This window comes from Cnephaeus nilssonii, assembly GCF_951640355.1.
Source record: "Cnephaeus nilssonii genome assembly, chromosome: 1".
In the NCBI taxonomy this organism is placed as follows: domain Eukaryota; kingdom Metazoa; phylum Chordata; class Mammalia; order Chiroptera; family Vespertilionidae; genus Cnephaeus; species Cnephaeus nilssonii.
This window is the reverse complement of record NC_137072.1, coordinates 114,226,453-114,246,528: the sequence shown is the minus strand read 5'-3', so window position 1 is coordinate 114,246,528 and position 20,076 is coordinate 114,226,453. Positions and strand designations below refer to the sequence as shown.

The following is a 20,076-nucleotide window of genomic DNA, read 5'->3' as shown; positions in this document are numbered from 1 at the left end:
GATGCCTCAAATTCCTTCATTATCCTGTTAATTGTTCCTGTACCCACCTAAGTATGTGTCCATCATTTTACTTTTTGTCCAATCCCAGGGGTTTCCCACCATTTGACTTTATCCAATGAATTTCATGTAGCCCACCTATGTCCCTCCTTTGATGGCAATGCTTAAATACAGATGTAACCCACCATTCTTCGGAGCATAATCTCAATTCGTTGAGGTTCTGCTTCCCGGCATATGTCGACAGTTTGGCTCAAATAAACTCACTAAAATTCTTTACAGGTTTCAATGGTTTTTTTCGTTAACATTACTTGGCGTAGTCGTGGCAGGATTCCAAAGAAAACTCACCCGGGATCATCCCTTGGACATGGACTTGGAGCTAGGATCCAGCAAAGGGCCCCTTGAGCCCACCGGTTCTCCGCCCATTGGGTGAACGTGGGTGAGTCGTCTCTTGGATCCAGGACCTTCCCTCGCTTTGGTAGAGGGTCTGACTTTATTTGAGCTGTTTTAAAATCCTCGAGGTGGAACCAGGGTTGACAGAACCCCAGGTTAAGGGTTGGCAGAACCCAGGCTAAGGCGGGACTGGAGAAAAAAAAAATGGGTGGCTGGTTTTGATTTTGGCTTTTCAATTGGAATTGCTGAGAGTCTGAGCAAAAGTAACTTTCGCCGTATAAATGAGCTGAACTCATTCAGCTCCGAAGATAAAGGGGCAACATTTTCTTTATTTTTAAAGAATAGTCCGATTCTGAGGTGTTCTTAGGTGACTAAGAATTTTGTGGAAGTGTCAGAAATGCAGGAGCCCCATCTGGAAGTTCCGACACAACTGTAATTAACTAAATGGCTTTTCTAGGGGGCCACCATAAGGTTTGGTCTGCCCGGGCCCCAAAATTTTTGTGGTTTTAGACAGCCGGGAGAGAAACTGAGGCCACATTTGACCTACTACATAACATATCTAAAGTTTGCTCAGACTACAGATATCCAAAAATAAAAAAATTTAACATGGGAAATTGTGCCTCCAAGGCTAGAAGCTCCCAAGACCCCAGCCCTCATTTAACACTCCTGATAAGAAGCCTTTACTTGCAAGTACTTAACAGAAATGAGAAAATTTAACTAGAAAATATTAACTGAGGAATGGCCAGAAAAAAGAAAGAAAAAAAAATGCAGTTTGTTTGGGGTACCTATGTTAATATTTTGCATGCAGGAAAAAAAAAAAATGCCGGCTCTGAAATTAAAGTGAATGAGTATATGGGAAGCGTATCTTGATTTGGAAACTAGAAGCTTCTAAGAAAAATTTTCTTCCAATAAGATGGAAATTAATAAAAAAGATTTTCAGAGACTGTTTCAGAACTATTTTGAAGTTAACAAATGTCTACAGCCATTTTTGAATAGTCCTTTGGGAATGTACTAAAATTCTAGAGAGGGGCAGTTCCCGACCGGGGACAAAAGACACTGCTTTGGTAATTTTAATGCTAGACATTCTCTGGTGTAAATTCTTAGTGTGTTTTCTGCGCGCCTGTATAAGAGTGTTAATGTTTTTGTGTCTCTTTGTTGTTGTTTAATTTGTTGAAAGAAGAGGCAAGTCCCGCTTTGGGGAAGCCTAGTTGTGTGTGGTGGGGTTGAAGGCGTGAGAGAGATTGCAAGAACGTCCCAGCAGCTGCCAAGAATTCTTATTAATCTTGGGGGCTCTTCTTGCTCTCCCTCTCAGGGTTCAGCCTCCAGAAACAGCTAGTGAGATTTCTGTCTGTTTGTCTGAAATATAATTGTGGCAGTCTATCTTTTAGGGATTTGGTTTGCTCTTTCCTTATTTGTTGTGAGAATAAACAAATCATCTTCTCTGTCAAAGAATAGTTTAGACAGCCTCCATTTTGGACTGTGACTTGGCAGCCGCCATGTTGACCGCATGGTTTGCTTCTTCCCTTGAAAGAGCAAGGGCCAACCCCTCCCTTTGAATTAGCCAATCGGGAAAGACCATGTGCCTGAGCTCCAATCAAGAGCAAGGACAGGTCACGTGCATCGTTAAGGCACTCTGCTTCAGAAAGAAACTTGCAAAGATTCTCAGAGCTAAGTTCAAACAGAAACTTTAGGAGGGTAGCATGTGTCCAGTCAGGGACACTGGCAAGCCAAGAGTCATGATTCCCTGTGGGGGCGTCTGCCAGTGATACTCTGGGTATTTGCGTTTCACATATTGGGAGTTTATGTATTATTTTCAATGCTCAATACACTGCTTGCAATAAGCCATGTGCCTCATTTTAAACTCTTACATATTATTCTTTATATGTTGAAATTATAATTGAATCTAAAGGTATACAAATTTTATATTATTCTCTATGTCATTTTACAGGGATTATTACTTACCAAGAAGTTGTTGTCTTGGAATGTTATATTTTATAGAAAAGCAAAGTTTTTATCAAATCTATAACCATGCCACTTTTAAATTTTTGTCATTTGTGGACAGCTTTATTCTGATGCATTTGTAGGTATATATGTCTAGAAAAATCCATGAAAAGGACTCAGATTTACTCTAACTTGCAGGCTTCTAAGCAGGTCATATTTTGAACTGGATGAAGATTTATAGAACTTCAAGGAATAAATAAACAAAAACAACTATGGGACTAAATGAATTGAAGATAATTATTCTTATGATTCTATTTAAAATATTGTTGACTCTTAAATCTCTTGTTTCCTGAATATAGGGAAAAGTAAAGAGCAGACATTCTGCATTATAGGAACTAACAAATTGGTAACAGATTCATTTCACAGTGCGCTCCCGGGAGACGAAGCGTTCAAAGATCATGGCTTACAACCAGGAGATTTGCTGTCTTAGAAAAGACACCAAATAAAAAACTCTCCAACCTCATTGGAGGGGACCTTACCAGGTATTACTAACTAACCCATGTGCAGCTAAGCTTAAAGGAGTTAGCTCATGGATTCACATTTCTCATTTAAAAAAGGCATCTGACTGAATGGACATCTACTCCCATCTCTGACACCATCTCCGTCTGCAGCGGAGATCACAGACTTTTCAAGGACGAGAAGTCGCTGACCACGGAGGCAGACAGCTATCCCAAGATGACGTCAACAAGGCCTGTATACTCACAAACTGATAGCTTGTTTTTATATCATCTGATTGATACTGATTGAATGTACATAAAATGATTTTCATATTATTATTATCCTTATGGTTCCCTAGTGGAAACAATGTCTACCCCCCAGACCTCTTTCTTTATTAGATATGAAAAATTTAACTTAGATACCTGCTAACCTTTCCTACCTACTATACAATGATGTTCTGGTTATCAGGTATGATAGTGAAATTAATGCCTTGTTAGCCACACATTGGTCTTCTGCTATCAATATAAGCTTTGGTTGTTGTTGTTGTTGTTTTCTGGCTCTATCTATTATAAAGGACCCACCTTAGGCAAATACCTCCAAGAATATTTCCCTGATAATTCCACTGGTAGAATTGTATATGGATGTAATCTGGATGAATATTGTATGGCTATAGAGATGGGTGATGAATAGCTAAGAAAAACACCTGGATATGATGGCCAAAGGCTTGCAGCAGCCTGTCCTATCTGTCATAGCATACCATGTCCTCGGACTCACCAGCCATGCTCTTGTGGCTGGATGTCTGTGAAACAAGAAAGAAATCAATGGATCCCATTTCAGAAATTATTGACATCATTTGGTGGGTAGAGATGTTTATAATTACCCCTCCATCCTTGCATCCTGGATGCTTGTGGGAAGCCCTATGGAATACTCAAACTCTAGCTCATTTGGGGGTCACCTTCCCATTTAACTATGGCATGGGAAACTCAACATTTTGGGCTCCACTCAGTATACCCTAACTGCTCCCAAGCCATAGCTACCCAATGGCAACAACATTTCTGGTGGATCCAACAACATTGGTCTCCCTAAAAGAAGCAAAAGAGGAATACTTGGAGGAGCAGGGGCTGGCCTTGGTATCCGGGACAAGCTGAAGTTGTATGTAGCTAATGAAGAATGTCATTCATTAGAAAAAGATTTTTATCTCAAATAGGTCACATAGAGGGAATGCTGTTTCTGGAAGAAGGAACAACAGTGGGAAGCAGCATGGAAAGATAATAAAGCCTTAGTTTAATGGATAGAACAGGCTCGACAGACTAAAAACTCATGCCCAAACCCAACAATGGGAACATGCTTGTGCCCTAATTCAACTGGGCCTGTTGTCTATGCTAATGCAAGGAATCTGAAGTGGCTATGAAACAATGGCCAACTATAATGGCTGCAGAAGCCCAGGCCAGACACTTATGGGACTCATATGGTTCCCCAGGCATTTGGAAAATTTTAAATGGGAAATGTGATCTACAATATTGTGTTTATTAAAAGCCCAGGTGCGAGTTAAATCCTAAGCTTAAAATTCCCAGTAGTTCAACTGGCCGGCGTAAGGACTATCCTCTATAGTACTAGAATACTTCCAATGGGAAGTAGATGGGCCATATTTAAAATAATAAACAATGTGAACCCATCTCACTGTCTGAAAATTGGAAAAGTGAATGGTTATGCCCTCAATCCATATGGAATACTGAATTCACCCAGTCCTGGCTTATTGTATCTATCCCAACAAATAACAATATAGTATATAGGAAAGGGGCGTTTTTGCTGGGAAGGGTTAAAAGCAATCTTTACTGTAGTATCACCAAGTTTACATTAAATAATACTAGAATATGGTGTAATACTGAAATTATAGTCAGAATGACTTTGCCTGGTGTTCATAAAATCTGTGATAATATTGATACTGAAAAACCAATGTATTGGGAAATTGAACTCCTCCCCATGAAGCCATTTTTATGGGAACTAATTGGCCAGAAGAAAATTAGAGCTTCTAGATAATGAAATAGTAGAGTCTTAATTCATTTGGCCAAACATATCATAAGGTACAAATGACAGTGGATGAAGGAGGAAAGCATAATTAGCTTAATAAAAGATTATGATAATACATGTAAAGGGTTTTTTGGTTAGCTGTGATGCTTGTTCCCCTTAGAATTTTCCTTGTCTAGTATTAGACATTTTCTGTTCCTAATCAGTGTTATTGGTTTACTATTGTTACTTTTGTTCTTGATATGTAAATGTTATATTAGATGCAGAAAAGCAAAACGTAAGACAAACAGCAAAAAGACTCGGATCATGGTGGCTCAAAATTAGAAATGATCCAGAATACTTTTTAACAAGGACATATAGGATTTGACTGCCTCCCATTTACCTGCCTTTTTAAAATATATAATTCGACCTTAAATGCCATCTAAGGTTATGGTCTTGCCCCATCCCCAGTGGTTCACCTGTTCAGCAAGACATGCTGACACTGAGACATCCTAGGAATGAGCCTTCCTAGCACCGTGGGACTCCATTATCCAACCAAAAGGTTGGTCATCAATGCATCCTTTGGATTGATTTATGACCAAAAGGGGAATGTGTGGACGAAAGGAGCCACATGCTAACCTGACAAGCTCAGGGGAGGCCTGCGTGGCAGTCTTGCAAACTCAGAGACCTGGAATAACCACAAAGGATGGTTTGAAAATTAAATATTTAACTACAAACAGGTTATAGTGGGCAGTCATTCCTAAGCTGATACCTTCCCTGACAAAGATCAACTTAGATCTTCTTTCCTGAGCCCATTTGCCTTTTCGCCTCTAAGATAACATATCTGTGAGATGTCTGGGTAACTTGTAACTTCCTTCTTTTGCTGGAGCCCCTGGGGCACAACCAAATGTGGTAGGCGCCAGGACAGATGCCTCAAATTCCTTCATTATCCTGTTAATTGTTCCTGTACCCACCTAAGTATGTGTCCATCATTTTACTTTTTGTCCAATCCCAGGGGTTTCCCACCATTTGACTTTATCCAATGAATTTCATGTAGCCCACCTATGTCCCTCCTTTGATGGCAATGCTTAAATACAGATGTAACCCACCATTCTTCGGAGCATAATCTCAATTCGTTGAGGTTCTGCTTCCCGGCATATGTCGACAGTTTGGCTCAAATAAACTCACTAAAATTCTTTACAGGTTTCAATGGTTTTTTTCGTTAACAGATGTGTAGATGGATGATATATAGATGCATAGATAGATGGATAGATGGGTGGATGGATGGAGGGATGGGTAGGTGTGTGTGTGTGTGTGTGTGTGTGTGTGTGTGTGTGTGTGTGTGGATGGATAGATAGATGAGTGTTCCGAGGCTCAGGAAGGTTAAAATAATTGCTCAAGGTCAGACGGCAGAGCCAGGAATTGCAGGCGGCGCTGGTTCTTCCCGCCCCTCATGCTTACCCATGCCATTGTCAATTGTGTCTCGTTTTATAAAACTGAACAAACGCATGCTGGTGCTCATGCGCGTGGTCTCTCTCAAGGCAGAATGGCTTTGCCTTTGGCGGCTCTGCAGAAATGCCCGATTCCAAAGGCTGAGCTTGCCTTGGGCGCAGCACGTCACCACTCAGGGGCTGAGGAGAGCCACCTAAGAGGACGCCATGCCCACGTGTGCCTCGTGCTTCTTTCCTGCAAGGGGATCCCGACTTCCTCGTGGGGGCTCCAGCCCCAGCTGCTGTGCTGCTGGTGTTCATCCTGTGCCTGCCATTCCCTTCCTTTGGAGTGAATGTTAACATGGAGAAGTAGGCAGCAAAGAAGAAAAGGCACAGAGGATGCCAGCAGAGACCCGAACCACTAAGAAATCTGTGTTCTGCCCTGACCGGTTTGGCTCAGTGGATAGAGCGTCGGTCTGCGGACTGAAGGATCCCAGGTTCGATTCCAGTCAAGGGCATGTACCTTGGTTGCGGGCACATCCCTGGTGGGGGGTGTGCAGGAGGCAGCTGATCGATGTTTCTCATCGATGTTTCTAACTCTCTATCCTTCTCCCTTCCTCTCTGTAAAAAATCAATGAAATATATTTAAAAAAAAGAAAGAAATCTGTGTTCCGTCATCTCTGCGGTCGGGACACCCCATGGAGACACCGTGGCACAGAAGTGAGCAGACCTGGGTCCTGTCCTGCTCTGTCCTGGCTTTTCCAGGCCCCCAGTGTGGCCTGCGCCCCCTCCCTGGGCCGCCAGAGCAGGCTGTGGGGAAGATGAAACAGAGTAGGCTGCCCCAGGGCACCCAGCACCACGCCTGCAGAGAGGGGTGGCCCAGGTCTCTGCACGCCCTGCGCACTGACCCTGTGAGACGCCGGAGCCGCGTGGGAAAGGCCGCGGGCCCTACCTTTCTCGGCCGCCGCCTGGTCGTGCTTCTCAAACAGCAGGTAGCGCGGGCTCTCGGGGAGGAAGGGCAGGCTCACCAGCTGGACCCCGGCGGGGATGAGGATCACTCCAAACAGGTAGGGCCAAGTGCTCTCCTGGAGGGAGAAGCGGGCCAATGAGTGGGCGTGGCAGAGGGAGGCGTCTACAGCTTTCCGACTCCACGGCCTCCACATCAGCCAGCCATGTGCCCTGGGAGGTGGGGGGAGAGGGAGCTGGCGTGACCCCACAAAGGCACTGGCACAGGGAGGTGGTCTCAGCAGTGACTGCACTGACAGGCGCAGGGAGGGGCTGCTCTCTCGTCACTGCCCCCTGGTGCTCTTTCTGAGCCACTGCACTTTCCCCTGGGGCCGAGCTCTCTCCCCGTCTTATTTTTACTTTGTTTGCACTGGCTCTTCGCTCTGCCTGGGATGGTGTCTCCCTCAAGGTCTGCACCCGCTTCTCCAGAAAGGCTCCCCGGCGCTCCCTGCTGCATCTGGGCTGCTCCGGGCTCCCTGGACCCCAGGCTTCCCACATGGCCACCACGCCCGTTGTCCCTTCCATCTGTCCCTCTAGCAGCACGGTCCTTGCAGGCAAGGACTTTGTCTACCCACCCCTGTGGGGCCTAGTGCACTGGGGATGCTCAGTAAATGTTGGTTGACCGGGGCAAAATGAGTTGGTTGGAATTATACGGATGTAGGAGGCCGAGATTGTTGGAGGCAAGTCCTCTGCTGTGGCCCAGAGGTGAGGCAAGGAGGGGTTGAATGGAAGGGCATCGAGGGGAGGGAGAGAGGCCCTGAATGAGATGGAGACCCGGAGGGAGATGGGCCAGACCAGCGGGGAGTGGGAAGAAGCCGGGTTGGGTGAGGGTACTGGCGGAGGCATCTCGGGGAAGGGCTAGGGCGTCGTTCCCCGGGATCTGCATGCAAGGCCTAAGGCCTCCCTCCAAGGCCACGGTGTCTAAGACAGGCTCCCTGCCCGCCTCCCTCCCGCTGTGTCTGCCTCATCACCCGCGAGGAGCCTGCTTCCTAGATCTGTGTCTCAGATGTGTGTCCTCCACTGAAACGCAAGCGAGGTGCATGAGGCAGGAACCCTGCCTGGCTGTTCTCCGCTGGATGGAGCCCAGAACAGTGCCAGGCACACAATCGACAATAAGTGTCCAATGAGTGAATACATCAGGAATGAACTAACTGCTCCCGCCCGCTATGGACACTAGGGGGCGTCTGATCACAGGCTGGGTCTGGGCACAGCGCCCCTGAGCACCCCAAACCTTGAGCCCTGGGTGAGGCGTGCACGGAAGCTTTCATTGGAAGCGTACTGAAGTGTATGTCCCCGCGCCTTCTCCTCCTGCCCCCTCCTGCCGGGACTCAGCCCCAGGCGAGGGGCATCAGCTGGGCTGTCCCAGTGCAGTGACCATCACTCCTGGTCTCATCTCCTCCCTCCCTGCTGGCCTTCTGTGTCAGTGGGAAGGGGAAGTGGCTGCATCCCTCCCTCGTCCTTGTCCGACACTCAGGGGGCAAGTCCTGGACTCATCGCCCCTCCTCTCTACCCCCAGGGCCACTGCCTCTGTTCCCCTCACCCCCTTGCCACACACACCAATCACAGCAGCCTCCGGCCAGGCCCTCTCCTCCCTTCTCCCCCTGTCCCACTCCCAACCCCAAAGCCGCCTTCCACTCAGATCTGGCTGAGTCACTCCCCTGCTCTAGTGCTGCCTGGGGCTCCCCCCCACCCCCACCCCCCCCCGGCACAATGTCAGCTGCAGCTCCGTGAACAGGGGCCTCATCTCACACTCCCCACGAGTGCTCTTCCCTCGGCCCCCAGCCACTTACGATTCTTTCCCGGGGCTGTTCCTCACCTCGTGGCCTTTTCTCTAGTTATTCCCTTTCTCTGCAGTGTCTTCTCTCCAAACCCCGCCGTCACCCGCCTAACTGCTGCTCACCCTTCAGGGCTCAATTTCAAGGCCACCTCTTCTGGGAAGCCTTCCTTGATCTCCTCCCCTCCCCCCCCCCCCCCCCCCGAACCTAGGTGAAGCGCACCTCCTTGCCAAGGCCACACAGCAAGGAAATGGTTGAACGGACTCAAAGCCAGGCCTTTCTGCTTCCAAAACGGAAAGCCAGAAACAGAAGACTGTGCGATCCCATATTTATATGGGAAAGGAAGACTCCAGAGTGAGGGAGAGCTAAGCAAAGCATCTTGGGAAGACGCCCAAAACACATTAAATGAAAAGCACGCTGCAGAACGATGCTGTGGCACGATGCCATTAAAAGAACTACGTAGGTTCATAAAGGTTTGCAAAAGCATAAACGAATGGTAATTGAGCTGTTCACAATAGCTGTGCGTGGGTGGATGTGAACATGCTGTGCGGTTAGAGTTGGTTATATATTCCTTATGTCCTTAAAAAGCCCAAACCCAACCAGAGGTACTCGGCAATCGCTTTTCTCCAATAGTGAGTGGGAGGCTGGATGCTCAGGAATTCCTAGGCATAGGGACAAGCTTTGTGGGGAGGGCTCCCCTCTGTCCTGCCAGGGGCACAGGGAGCTGAGAAGGTGACGTGAGAACAGACGCGGTTGGCCGAGAGCCACGCTTACCTTGCCCAGCAGCTCAGGCAGGCCCAGCAGCTGCCCGGTGAACACCCCGATGCAGATGAAGATGGCGGTCACCTGCCCCAGGGACCCCCGGATCTCCTTGGGCGAAATCTCGCTCAGGTACATGGGGAGCGCGCTGAGGGCGATGCCTGTGGAGGAAACAGGGCGCTTGTGGGAGAGCTGTCTCCTCCTCTGAGGAGCCCTCAGGCCACTGAGAGAGCCGTGACCTTGAGGAAGACTCTGGTCACGGCCCCTTCCTCTGCTTTCCCAGGACAAAAGCAGCACGCACCCAGCACCACGCCTGCGCTCTGCACACAGTGCCAACGCCTAACATGCCCGGAATCATTCAGTCCACAGGTGCGGCTGGGAGGTGGATTTCACAGAAGAGGAAAGAGCTAGGATGGTGACACTGTGGTGCTGCTGCAGGTGATGGTGGTGATGGTGGTGGTGGTGGTGGTGATGGTGGTGGTGGTGGTGGTGGTGGTGGTGATGGTGGCGGTGGTGGTGGTGGTGGTGGTGATGATGGTGGTGATGGTAGTGGTGGTGGTGATGGTGGTGGTGATGGTGATGGTGGTGATGGTGATGGTGGTAGTTGTAGTGGTGATGGTGATGGTGGTGGTGATGGTGATGGTGGTGGTGGTGATGTGGTAGTGGTGGTGGTGGTGGTGGTGGTGGTGGTGGTGGTGGTGGTAGTGGTGATGTGGTGGTGGTGGTGGTGGTGGTGGTGGTAGTGGTGGTGGTGGTGGTGGTGGTGATGGTGGTGGTGGTGGTGGTGGTGGTGGTGGTGATGGTGGTGTGCACTGAGAGGATGTGTCTTACCTCTTTTACTGAAATACATTAATGTTGTAGCATGTAGCTATAATTCATTCATTTTCATTGCTGTGTAGTATTCCATTATATAAATATACCACAATTTATCTCCCCTCCTGTTGGTGGACACTTCAGTGCTTTCCAGTTTGGGGTCAATACTAATAGTAACCCATGAACACAAGACTTTCATTGCACACGTATATATGTAAGTTGTTAAATACACTGTAATCATAATGTATGCACGTTCAGTGCTAGTAGTTAAGCCAGTTTCCTCAACGTTCATACCAATTTACCTCTGCTCCACGTAGTCACCAACATTTGGCATTAACAAACTTTTCAACTGTAGCCATTGTGGCTTCAATGTGCATTTCCTTAGTTACTGAAGCGATCTTCTGTACCTACTGGCCACTCTGTTCAGCCTCTCAGCCGCGTTTGTGTTGAGTTGCTTAGAACCAGCCATCGCTGTCCACTGGAGACCTTCTAACGCAGCCGACACGGGCTCGCACCCGGGAGAGTGGGCAGCACAGTCGTGCACAAACACAGAGTACCTCTGTGTGGGCCTGAGCCGCCTGGCCACCCACAGAGCTGCAGGCTCAGCAAATGGTATTTGCCTTCTGCCATTATGTCTTGGGTTGAGTTTTTACTTTTATGCAGTGAGATAAGACCTAACTGACACAGACAAGGTGATGGAATTAACCCAGGGACGTGGCAGAACCAGGCAGTCAGAACCCATAGCCCTGCCCTAAGCCATTTCCTGTCCCACGTCTCTGAGCGTTGGTGTCCTCACGGGAGTCAGCAGCACCCCCAGGAGTTGTCACTGCCCCTCCCGGCCACCGGAGCCTCACCTCCATCCACGCCCATGACGAAGCGGCCCACGATGAGCATCTCAAAGGCTCCTGCCTGGAGCGAGAAGGCCATCAACAGCGCGGCGGTAATCGCGAAGAAGTTGTTGACCAGTAACGTGCACTTCCTGGAGGGAAAGGAGGGGTTCAGACTTGACTTGGGGTGGCAAACACACAGAACAATATCTAGGCGATGTACCGTAGAATCATATACCTGGCGCCGATATAATTTTATTAACCAACGTCACCCCGATACATTCAATAAAAAATAAATTTAAAATAAAAGGAAGGGTTTGATGAAGAGGCCTGACCATGAGGCTGTCCATCCCAGGAGCGGGGTCCCCACTGGCCCCCCACAGCCACCTCTGGCTGTGTGATCCTGAGCCAGGTACTCGCTCCCTCTGGGTTCACCCTGGGGTTGATGATCACGCCCACGAATCGCTCTGTGCCGGGACTGTTCCCACTGTTTTGCGGACACATCGCTGAGACGCCATGGCTTAGCCGCATGACCTGTGTGGGGGCCTGGGACCGGGCTCCTGCACCCGCTCTGTCTTTATGAGCCGGGTGACTTCTCACTCGATTGCTCCGTGTTGTCCTTCCTAGCCTACAATGTGGTCGTCCTCGCTCCCTGCAGCGAACCCCGCTCTGTGACAGACGTCATTGTAAGCTCTTCACACGAGTCGCTCCGCTACTGCTCAAAATGAGCCTCTCAGGTGAGCCACGTTCCTATTCCTGCTTCATAGAGCAGTGAACCTGGACAGATGAGAAACTTGCTTGAGGTCCTACAGCTGGTGCGTCAAGGAGCTGGGCAAACACCTTAGCCTCTCGCAGGATGCTGTCCCCCAAAGACTCAGCGAGTTAACAGGTGGTCAACTGTATTATCGGTTGTAAGAAGCTGGGCACTTGCCAGGGGGCCTGTTACTGCTCTTTGGAGCCAGAGCTATTTTCACCGTTTCTGACTTATCTCCAACTTGCCCTAATTCCCCCCTCCCCCTCCTACATCTTCCTGGAGAATCCCCGAGTTACTGACCTATGCAACTCAGTGATGATGGTTCAAAGGCTGCTCATGGCCACACCGTCCCTGATAGCAAATGACGGCAGCGACCCAGTGTCCGCTAACAAGCAGCTATGGAAGGAAGTGATGATGCATCTGCCAAGCGCACGCTTGCAGACACTGAGTCAGAGACAACCCTCTACAGGCTGATACGGAAAGGTCTCCGGGCCACGCTGTGAAGTGCAAAGAGCAAGGTACAGCCCTGGGGAGACTGGGAAACTACCTGTATGAAAAGGGGTGTGTGTGGGGGTAGAGATGGGCACAAGCCTCAGAGGAGATACACAGAAAGTGGGTAACACCGGAGCCTCCAGAGGGGCCGTGAACTGCGTGAAGCACAGAGACTTTGAGCCATGGGTATCAGAGTCCAGGCGCGAAGCTGGGCCTGCAGCCAGCGCCTGGGCACCAGCATGGCCATCGTCCTGTCTCATGAGGGGGAAAAGGGGTCTGTCACTAGAGCCAGGCAAGCCGAGGACGAATGGCCCCAAGTGAGGGACTGGGGCTTAGAAACTTCTCTATGGACAGACTTCTCCAAGCCAGAGAGGCCAGGAGACAAGGAGCCTGCATCTCTGAGACCAGAGCTTGGGGCGGCTCACACCCTCCCTGTCCTCACCCCTCTCCCAAATCACAGACGAGGTTAACGTGCCCTGGCCGGGATGGGCCCCACGGTGGACCTGCCGGTGACCACGCAGAGGACTCCCAGGATGCCCAGCTCCATCTGAACTTCTCTCCCAGCCCCTTGCGCCGGCCCTGACCCCAGCCTTGCACACCGAGCTCAGCCTCCTCGTCCTCCCCGACGGCCCTCCCGGGGGATGAAGAATGAGGCCTCAAGCAGCATGGCCATCGACACCATGTGGCAGCCAAAGCGGGCTGGTGGCCACACAGACCCAGATCTGAATTTCGGGTCAAGTGCGTTCTTCGGAACCTGGGACACCTGCTGGGCCTCGCAGCCTCGATGCACCCCGTGTGGGAAGCATCGTCTGTCGAGCTTGGCATGTAGCAGGAGGGGGACAGACGGTAACAGTCTTCAATGCCTGCTGCTTCTCCTCCCCCCGGAGTGGCGATTCCAGCTGAGCCTTCACCCCAGTTTGGCTCTCTCTCTGTCGTTGATGCAAACAGGAGTCGGCAGCTGCCCGGGGCATGACAGCCCACACCTTTGACCTAATCTCTCTGCCTCTGAGGATCCGTCACTTAGAAGTTTAGTGTCTCCCAAAGGCGTTTCCTCTTTGGCTTTCCTTTCGCTTTCGTGGCCGCCACGCTGCTGAGGCCACCGTCATCGCCTTGGCCACCGTCATCGCCTTGGCCACCGTCATCACCTTGGCCGCACACGCGGGGAGATGAGGTGCTGGCTGAGAGGGAGGTGCCCGCCCCACGTCACACACCTGCCCAGGTGGGGACGCAGGACTTGCTGGCCCACGCATCCTGAGCCCAACCCCAGCGACACTTTCCTGTGCTATCTGCTCGGGGTCAGGGCTTCTATGGAAGCCTGTCTGAGCGCCTGGTGTTTTAAAAAGCAGAGCTCTGTGAGCACAGGGCGTGGTCCCACAGACACCGTGCTGCGTGCCGTGGCTCCGGCCTGCTCCGTGCCCCGGGGCCTGGTCCTCTGGACCTAACTCAGAAAGCTCCTGGTTCCTCTGGCTTCCACTTGGGTTAGACCACTGGTCGGCAAACTCATTAGTCAACAGAGCCAAATATCAACAGTACAACGATTGAAATTTCTTTTGAGAGCCAAATTTTTTAAACTTAAGCTATATAGGTAGGTACATTGTTATTAACTTAGTTAGGGTACTCCTAAGCTGGCCTTTGCTAAAAACTCAAGGGGCCAAAGAGCCGCATGTGGCTCGCAAGCCGCGGTTTGCTGACCACTGGGTTAGACCAATGGGAGGCGCCGGCAGCAGATTTGGGGGGCAGGGGGTTGGAGGAGAGAGAGGCCAGGGTGTTTCTTCCCGGCTCCCTCCCTGTTGGGACAGTAGAGTTTTGACCTCCCCAACCTCAGCTCCTGCTGGGCAGCCCGTCGTCCGCGGCTTCCCTGCCCCGTGGCCTCGGGGACCCTATTTCCGCCCCTTGCCCTTCCGACATTCAAGCCTCTCCAGCTGAACTCCGTGGCATTTTGTTGTCTGCGGGGTCCTGACGGGACACCGATATATTACGAACGTGATGGAGGGGATCCCCCCACACAGACAGCCCCCACTGACCTCCCACAAAACTTTCCGATCGGCTTCACCAGTAACGTCCCCACGAGTCCACCGATGGCGAATATGGACACGGTGACCGACCAGAGCAGCGTCAGAGTGTCGGGGTCGATCGGGTGTCCATGCCTTCTCTCCCACGTCTCATTGTAAAAGGCCTTGATGTACTGAAAGCAAACAACACACCGTTACTCCTCCTGCTCCCTCCGGCAGCCCGGAGTAGCTGTGACTAAACCAAACAGCTGCTGTAGAACCGGTCTCACGCCAGGCCTGCGCTGGGTTCTGCCTGAGCCTTAATCACGGAACCTTCTGACAAAGTCTGTGGATGGGCCCTATTTTTTTTGTTTGTTTGTTTTGTTAATTCTCATCCAAGGATACTTTTCCATTGATCTTTTAGAGAGAGTGGAAGAGAGAGGGAAAGATGGAGAGAAACATCAATGTGAGAGAAACACATCAATTGGTTGCCTCCTGCATGCGCCCCAATTAGGGCCCTGGGCTGGGGAGGAGCCTACAACCCAGGTACATGCCCTTGACCGGAATTGAACCCAGGACCCATTGGTCTGCAGGCTGACACTCTATCCACTGAGCCAAACCTGCTAGGGCGAAGGAAGGGAAAAGGAGAGAGAGATAGAAACATCAATGATGAGAGAGAATCATTGATCAGCTGCCTTCTGCACACCCCCTATCAGGGATTGGGCAACCTGGGCATGTGCCCTGACCAGGAATGAAACCAGTGACCTCCTGGTTCATGGGTTGACACTCAATCACTGAGCCACACCGGCCGGGCAGATGGGCCCTATTTTTTACCTCATTTTGCAGATAGAGAAAGTGAGGCTCTGAGAGACAATGTGACTTGCTTAGTAAGTGGCAAACCTGGGAGTCAGACTCAATCTGCCTCCAAACCTAGAGCGACCATGATACCTGGGCTTCTCCAACTTCGGTGCCCAGCAGAGTCACGCGGGCAATGTGTTTAAAATGCACATCCCTCACGTTCGAGAAAAAACTCTGTCCCCTCGGGGTGGGCCAAGACACAAGACCCAGGAAACTCGAGCCAGCAAAGGAGAACAAAGTGCTCATGTGCATGTCATTGAAATTGATGTGTTCTGTTCTTCAATGGACACAGTGACAACAAGGAAAGACAGGCCACACACTAAGGCCACACACCACATCTGCAACGCATCTGTTGCAAAGGACCGGCATCCACAGTCGATGAAGAACTCTGACACGTCAATGGGAAGACAGACGACCCACTTTCAAAATGGGCAAAAGACTCGAACAGACTGCAGAGAAAAGTCACGTGACCAGTAAGCTGATGACACGTTGCTCAACATTATTAGTCAACAGTGCAATGAGGTGCCACTTCATGCCCATGAGGTCCATCACCATCAATGCTGATGCAGTGGGTTTGGGATGGGGACGGGGTGAGTCTAATGTGAACCAAAGATGGAGGTCCCGGCCCTGCACTCCCCAAGCAGGTTCCATCCCTGAGATGTTCACAGCTTCCCCCGTTAGCCACCAGTGTCACCATAGCCAGCAGGTGACATTGTGGAAAAGTCATAGGTTCAGATTGCAGAGACCTGGGCATGAATCTCAGCATCTTGACTGGCTAACCATTTAAACCAGCTGGATCTCGGTCTCCTCATCTGCACACCGGGACTGATGACACCGATATCTCGGGGCTGTTGTGAGGGTCAAACAGGAGCATGGAGCAGGGCTGCCCAGGCCTTGGGTAGAGCTAGCACAGCCCGCAGGAGCCACTTCTCTGCTGGGTGATCTTGAGTAAGTTACACAAACTCTCTGTGCCTCGGGTGCCTCATCTGGGACACCCTTTCCCTCCGGAAGGCATTGCCATGGGGGTTTCATGTGAGGATGAGTAGAAAGTGCAGTGCTGGGTCCACAGAGGTGCGCAGTGAGAGCCGGAAGCTGGGTGGCTGGTGGTGGCATGGATGTCAGTGTGTCTGTATCTGTCAGGTCAGGGTCCTCGACGTGTCTATTGCGCGGGCTGACAGCTCTATGAATAATTTACCACTGTCTCCCCAGTCAGTCCCTCAGGGGCCAGGCCTGTGGCAGTGCATTGAACCGTGCAGGCTGCAGCCAGGTAGACCGGCTCAGGACACCTCCAGATGATGGCAGGAACTTGCTGGACAGGGGAGGGGAGTGACCCTGTAGCCTGTCTCATGATGTTCAGTTCCTTACTGAGTCACACCGAACCTGTCTGACTCTGTAGGTACAGTTATCCTCAGGAGCGCTATAAAGTGCACACAATAGGACACGTTTGTGGCCGGGCCAGAGGGCACACACTGCTGTGTAACACGGCCCAGGCCTGAGGGATCTGTGAAGACAGGCCACACGCCTGTGCAGCCAGAGAACCGTACGGACATCCTTATGAGAGTGCCCACCCCAAGCCAGGCTCTGGATGCCGGAAGCCAATTCCAGCATTTCATAATTGCAAGAGTTTCATCAAAAGGTTGATGGAACTTGGGGACTCAACAAGGGCTGAGTCACATATATTATCACCTGTTGGGAATGGCTAAAGGCATTTCCCCAAACCTGAAAAGGATGCATAAAATCATTGCTTGCTGCCAGACAGCTCAGGGCATCTTAATCTACATGTTATTGCCTCCTCCTGGCCAAACACCTGAACAGCCGAAGGCAATTCCCCAATCTGACAATGGATTCTGTAAACCCTACCCTTTGATGTGTATATCTCCACCTTGCCTTAGGACAAATTGTGTTAATAAAAAGCAAGGGGTCCTGAGACAAAGAGAATTTAGTTCCTTTAGCTAAGTCTTCTCTGACTCCCTATAATGCCTTCCAAAATTATGTTTCGTCTGTGGACTCTTAATTTATGCACAGCGCCTTCTCCAGATTGCTGAACCCTTCTAGATGCCGGATCAAGACCACTGGCATTATCTGGGGAATGAGGGCCACACGGACAACATCCCATGAGCCCCGCAGTGCCACCGAAGGTCCCCGCATGGCAGAGCTCAGGCTTCCCCCACCGAAACACGGCCCAAGGCTGCTCTCCCGAAAGGCCTGCTGGCACCATGGCCCTGGGTTGGCTACGGGGACTGTGGGTTCGGGAGGGCCCCCACCATTCCTGGGACCAAGCAGAGTGGCTCCCGGGCCTGGCCTGTGCACAGCCTGACACAGGCTGATCACCTCCGAGACGGAACTGGGGACCTGCCGAGCCCCTAACAAAAACCCTGACCGAGTCTCAGATGAGCTTCCCCGTGGACACCTGACAGGTGTTGTCCCAGCTCAGCGCGGGGGGCCGAGTGTGCACTGGGGGACCGAGTGTGTGCCGGGCCCGAGTGTGTGTGCCAGGGGCCTCTGCTGGGAGCATCCAGAGAAGGTGGAGCCTGTTTCCTGCGGGCTTCACACCCCCCCTTCCCCCCCCCCCCCCCCCGCTCCTTTTCCCTTTGCTGATTCTGCTTCCTGTCCTTTCACTGAATTAAGTCACAGCTGTGAGCGTGCCGGTGCTAGTTCCATGAGTCTCCCGGTTCGGCATCGGACCTGGGGGTGGTCTCAGACCTGACACACCTCCCAGGTCCTCGGGTCCATGCCCGGCTCCAGTTCTGACGGCTATTCAGCGTGCAGTGCTTTCTCCCCACTCCATGGCTCCCGGGGACTTGGGCTAACTGACAGGTGGGAAGGAAGCTTCTAGACTTCCGGGCAGCTGAGAATGCTTGGCTCCCACTGCTGGCTCTCACAGTGCTGAGAGAGGACGCTGCGAGGGATGGACCTGCACAGCTCTCTGGCCCTTCCTCCCCGCCCATGGCCTGAGGGTTTCCTGCTCTAGAACACGAAGAAAGTTCCATTTTCTCTTTGGCTCCAGGCAGAGGCAGGCAGGCAGACCCGTGTGTCCCAAACAGCCTTCTTATTAAAACGAAAGCAATCCTGAGCCTCACTCCTGCCAGACACTCCCCGGGGAGATTGCAGAGCTGTGTTGGGGGGTGCCGCACATCCACGTGGACCTGCCCTTCACTCTGAGAGCATTTCTGCGCCTCCCATGGGGCTGCTGGCTGGCTGGTGGGGATGAAAAGGGCGAACGTGTTCATTCCTGTCCAAGTTGCTCGCAACGCTCAGATCAGCCTGGAGGTGGCAAGCCCTTCAAGGGGCATTTATCTCTTCAGCCCATGCTCAGGGGGCAGGTTTGAGCACTGGTTGAGAATAACATCTTTGTAGAACAGGAATCATGACCGTGGCTTGCAGGTGGGGCTGCTAGAAGAGTTCCATGAGGTGTGTGGCCCTGGGCATGATGCCCAGCACATAGCAGGTACTCAGCAAATCCCAATGTCTTTCTCCTACAGGTCAGGAACAGCGCGTTTCTACTTGTCTGGGTGTGATCACACCAGCACGCTCCTGCCGAGGGCCGGGCCGGCTGAATCTCTGTTCCCCGTGTCCGTCAGCAGCCCCCTTGGCCTCTCCCCGCTCAGCAGAGCTTCCCCGAGCTTCCCCATGAGGCACAACAAAGGCACTTTCCAGAGGGACTTGTGAAATGAGAGCATTCTGAACTCAAGAGGCAGGCTTCCCAGCTCCACTAAGCTGGGGGCCCCCAGGGGGAAGCAGGCAGGGACAGCACCCACAGTCTGGATCATCAAGATGCCAGCACCCAGGCCTGGAGAGGGCTCCCCACCTCCCCAATCAGAGGCAGCTCTGCCAGCTCCAATCCCAACCCAACCTAACCCAACCAAACCATGACTCACAGCTCCCAACTTAAACAATGCAGCCGCATCGCATACTTGAGAAAAATTGACAGCAACCTAAGCGGCCACATAGGAAGGCGGGAGGGGCAGCAGCACACCGTGCTGAGAAATCCGGGGCTGGCCCAGCCCATGGCTCAGTGGTTGAGTGTCATCACATGAACCAGGAGGTCAAGGTTCAACTCCCTGTCAGGGCACATGCCTGGGTTTTGGGCTCCATCTCCAGTAGAGGGTTTGCAGGAGGCAGCCCATCAATGGTTCTCTCTCATCATTTGATTTTTCTATTTCTCTCTCCCTCCCCCTCCCCCTTCCTTTCTGAAATACTATCTAATAAAAAGGTAATATGCAAATTAGCCATCACTCCATCACAAAGATGGCGGCGCCCATAGCCACAAGATGGTGGTGCCCAGTCCTCTCAGCCCCGCTGGAGTCCCCCAGTTCTGGGGGGGCGGTTGCTGAGAGCAGGCACGTGAGCGGCCTGGCGGAATGCTTGCTTTGTTGCTGCGGCGACGAGGCAAGTGTTCCACCCCAGCCGCGGAGGGCCTCTGGCAGCGGGCACTGAGCGGCCAGGGGGTGGGGGTGAGGGGCAGGGAATGCTTGTGTCATTGCCCCGGCGATGAGGCAAGCGTTCTGCGCCTGGCCGCTGATGGGCCTCTGGGCCGCA

General features: G+C 51.5%; 1 protein-coding gene across 3 annotated transcripts in view; it reads right to left on the bottom strand.

Moving 5' to 3' along the window:
• Window positions 1-20,076, bottom strand: part of SLC2A9 (solute carrier family 2 member 9) — a gene marked incomplete at its 3' end in the record, with an annotated part of 76,640 nt that overhangs the window by 21,172 nt on the left and 35,392 nt on the right. For all 3 annotated transcript variants that reach the window (XM_079776650.1, XM_079776651.1, XM_079776649.1), the window contains 4 exons: window positions 14,713-14,873; window positions 11,470-11,594; window positions 9,818-9,963; window positions 7,216-7,348 (listed from right to left, as the gene is read on the bottom strand). In XM_079776650.1, coding sequence (XP_079632776.1) covers window positions 7,216-7,348; window positions 9,818-9,963; window positions 11,470-11,594; window positions 14,713-14,873 — 565 coding nt within the window. The remainder of the gene's footprint in view (window positions 1-7,215; window positions 7,349-9,817; window positions 9,964-11,469; window positions 11,595-14,712; window positions 14,874-20,076) is intronic.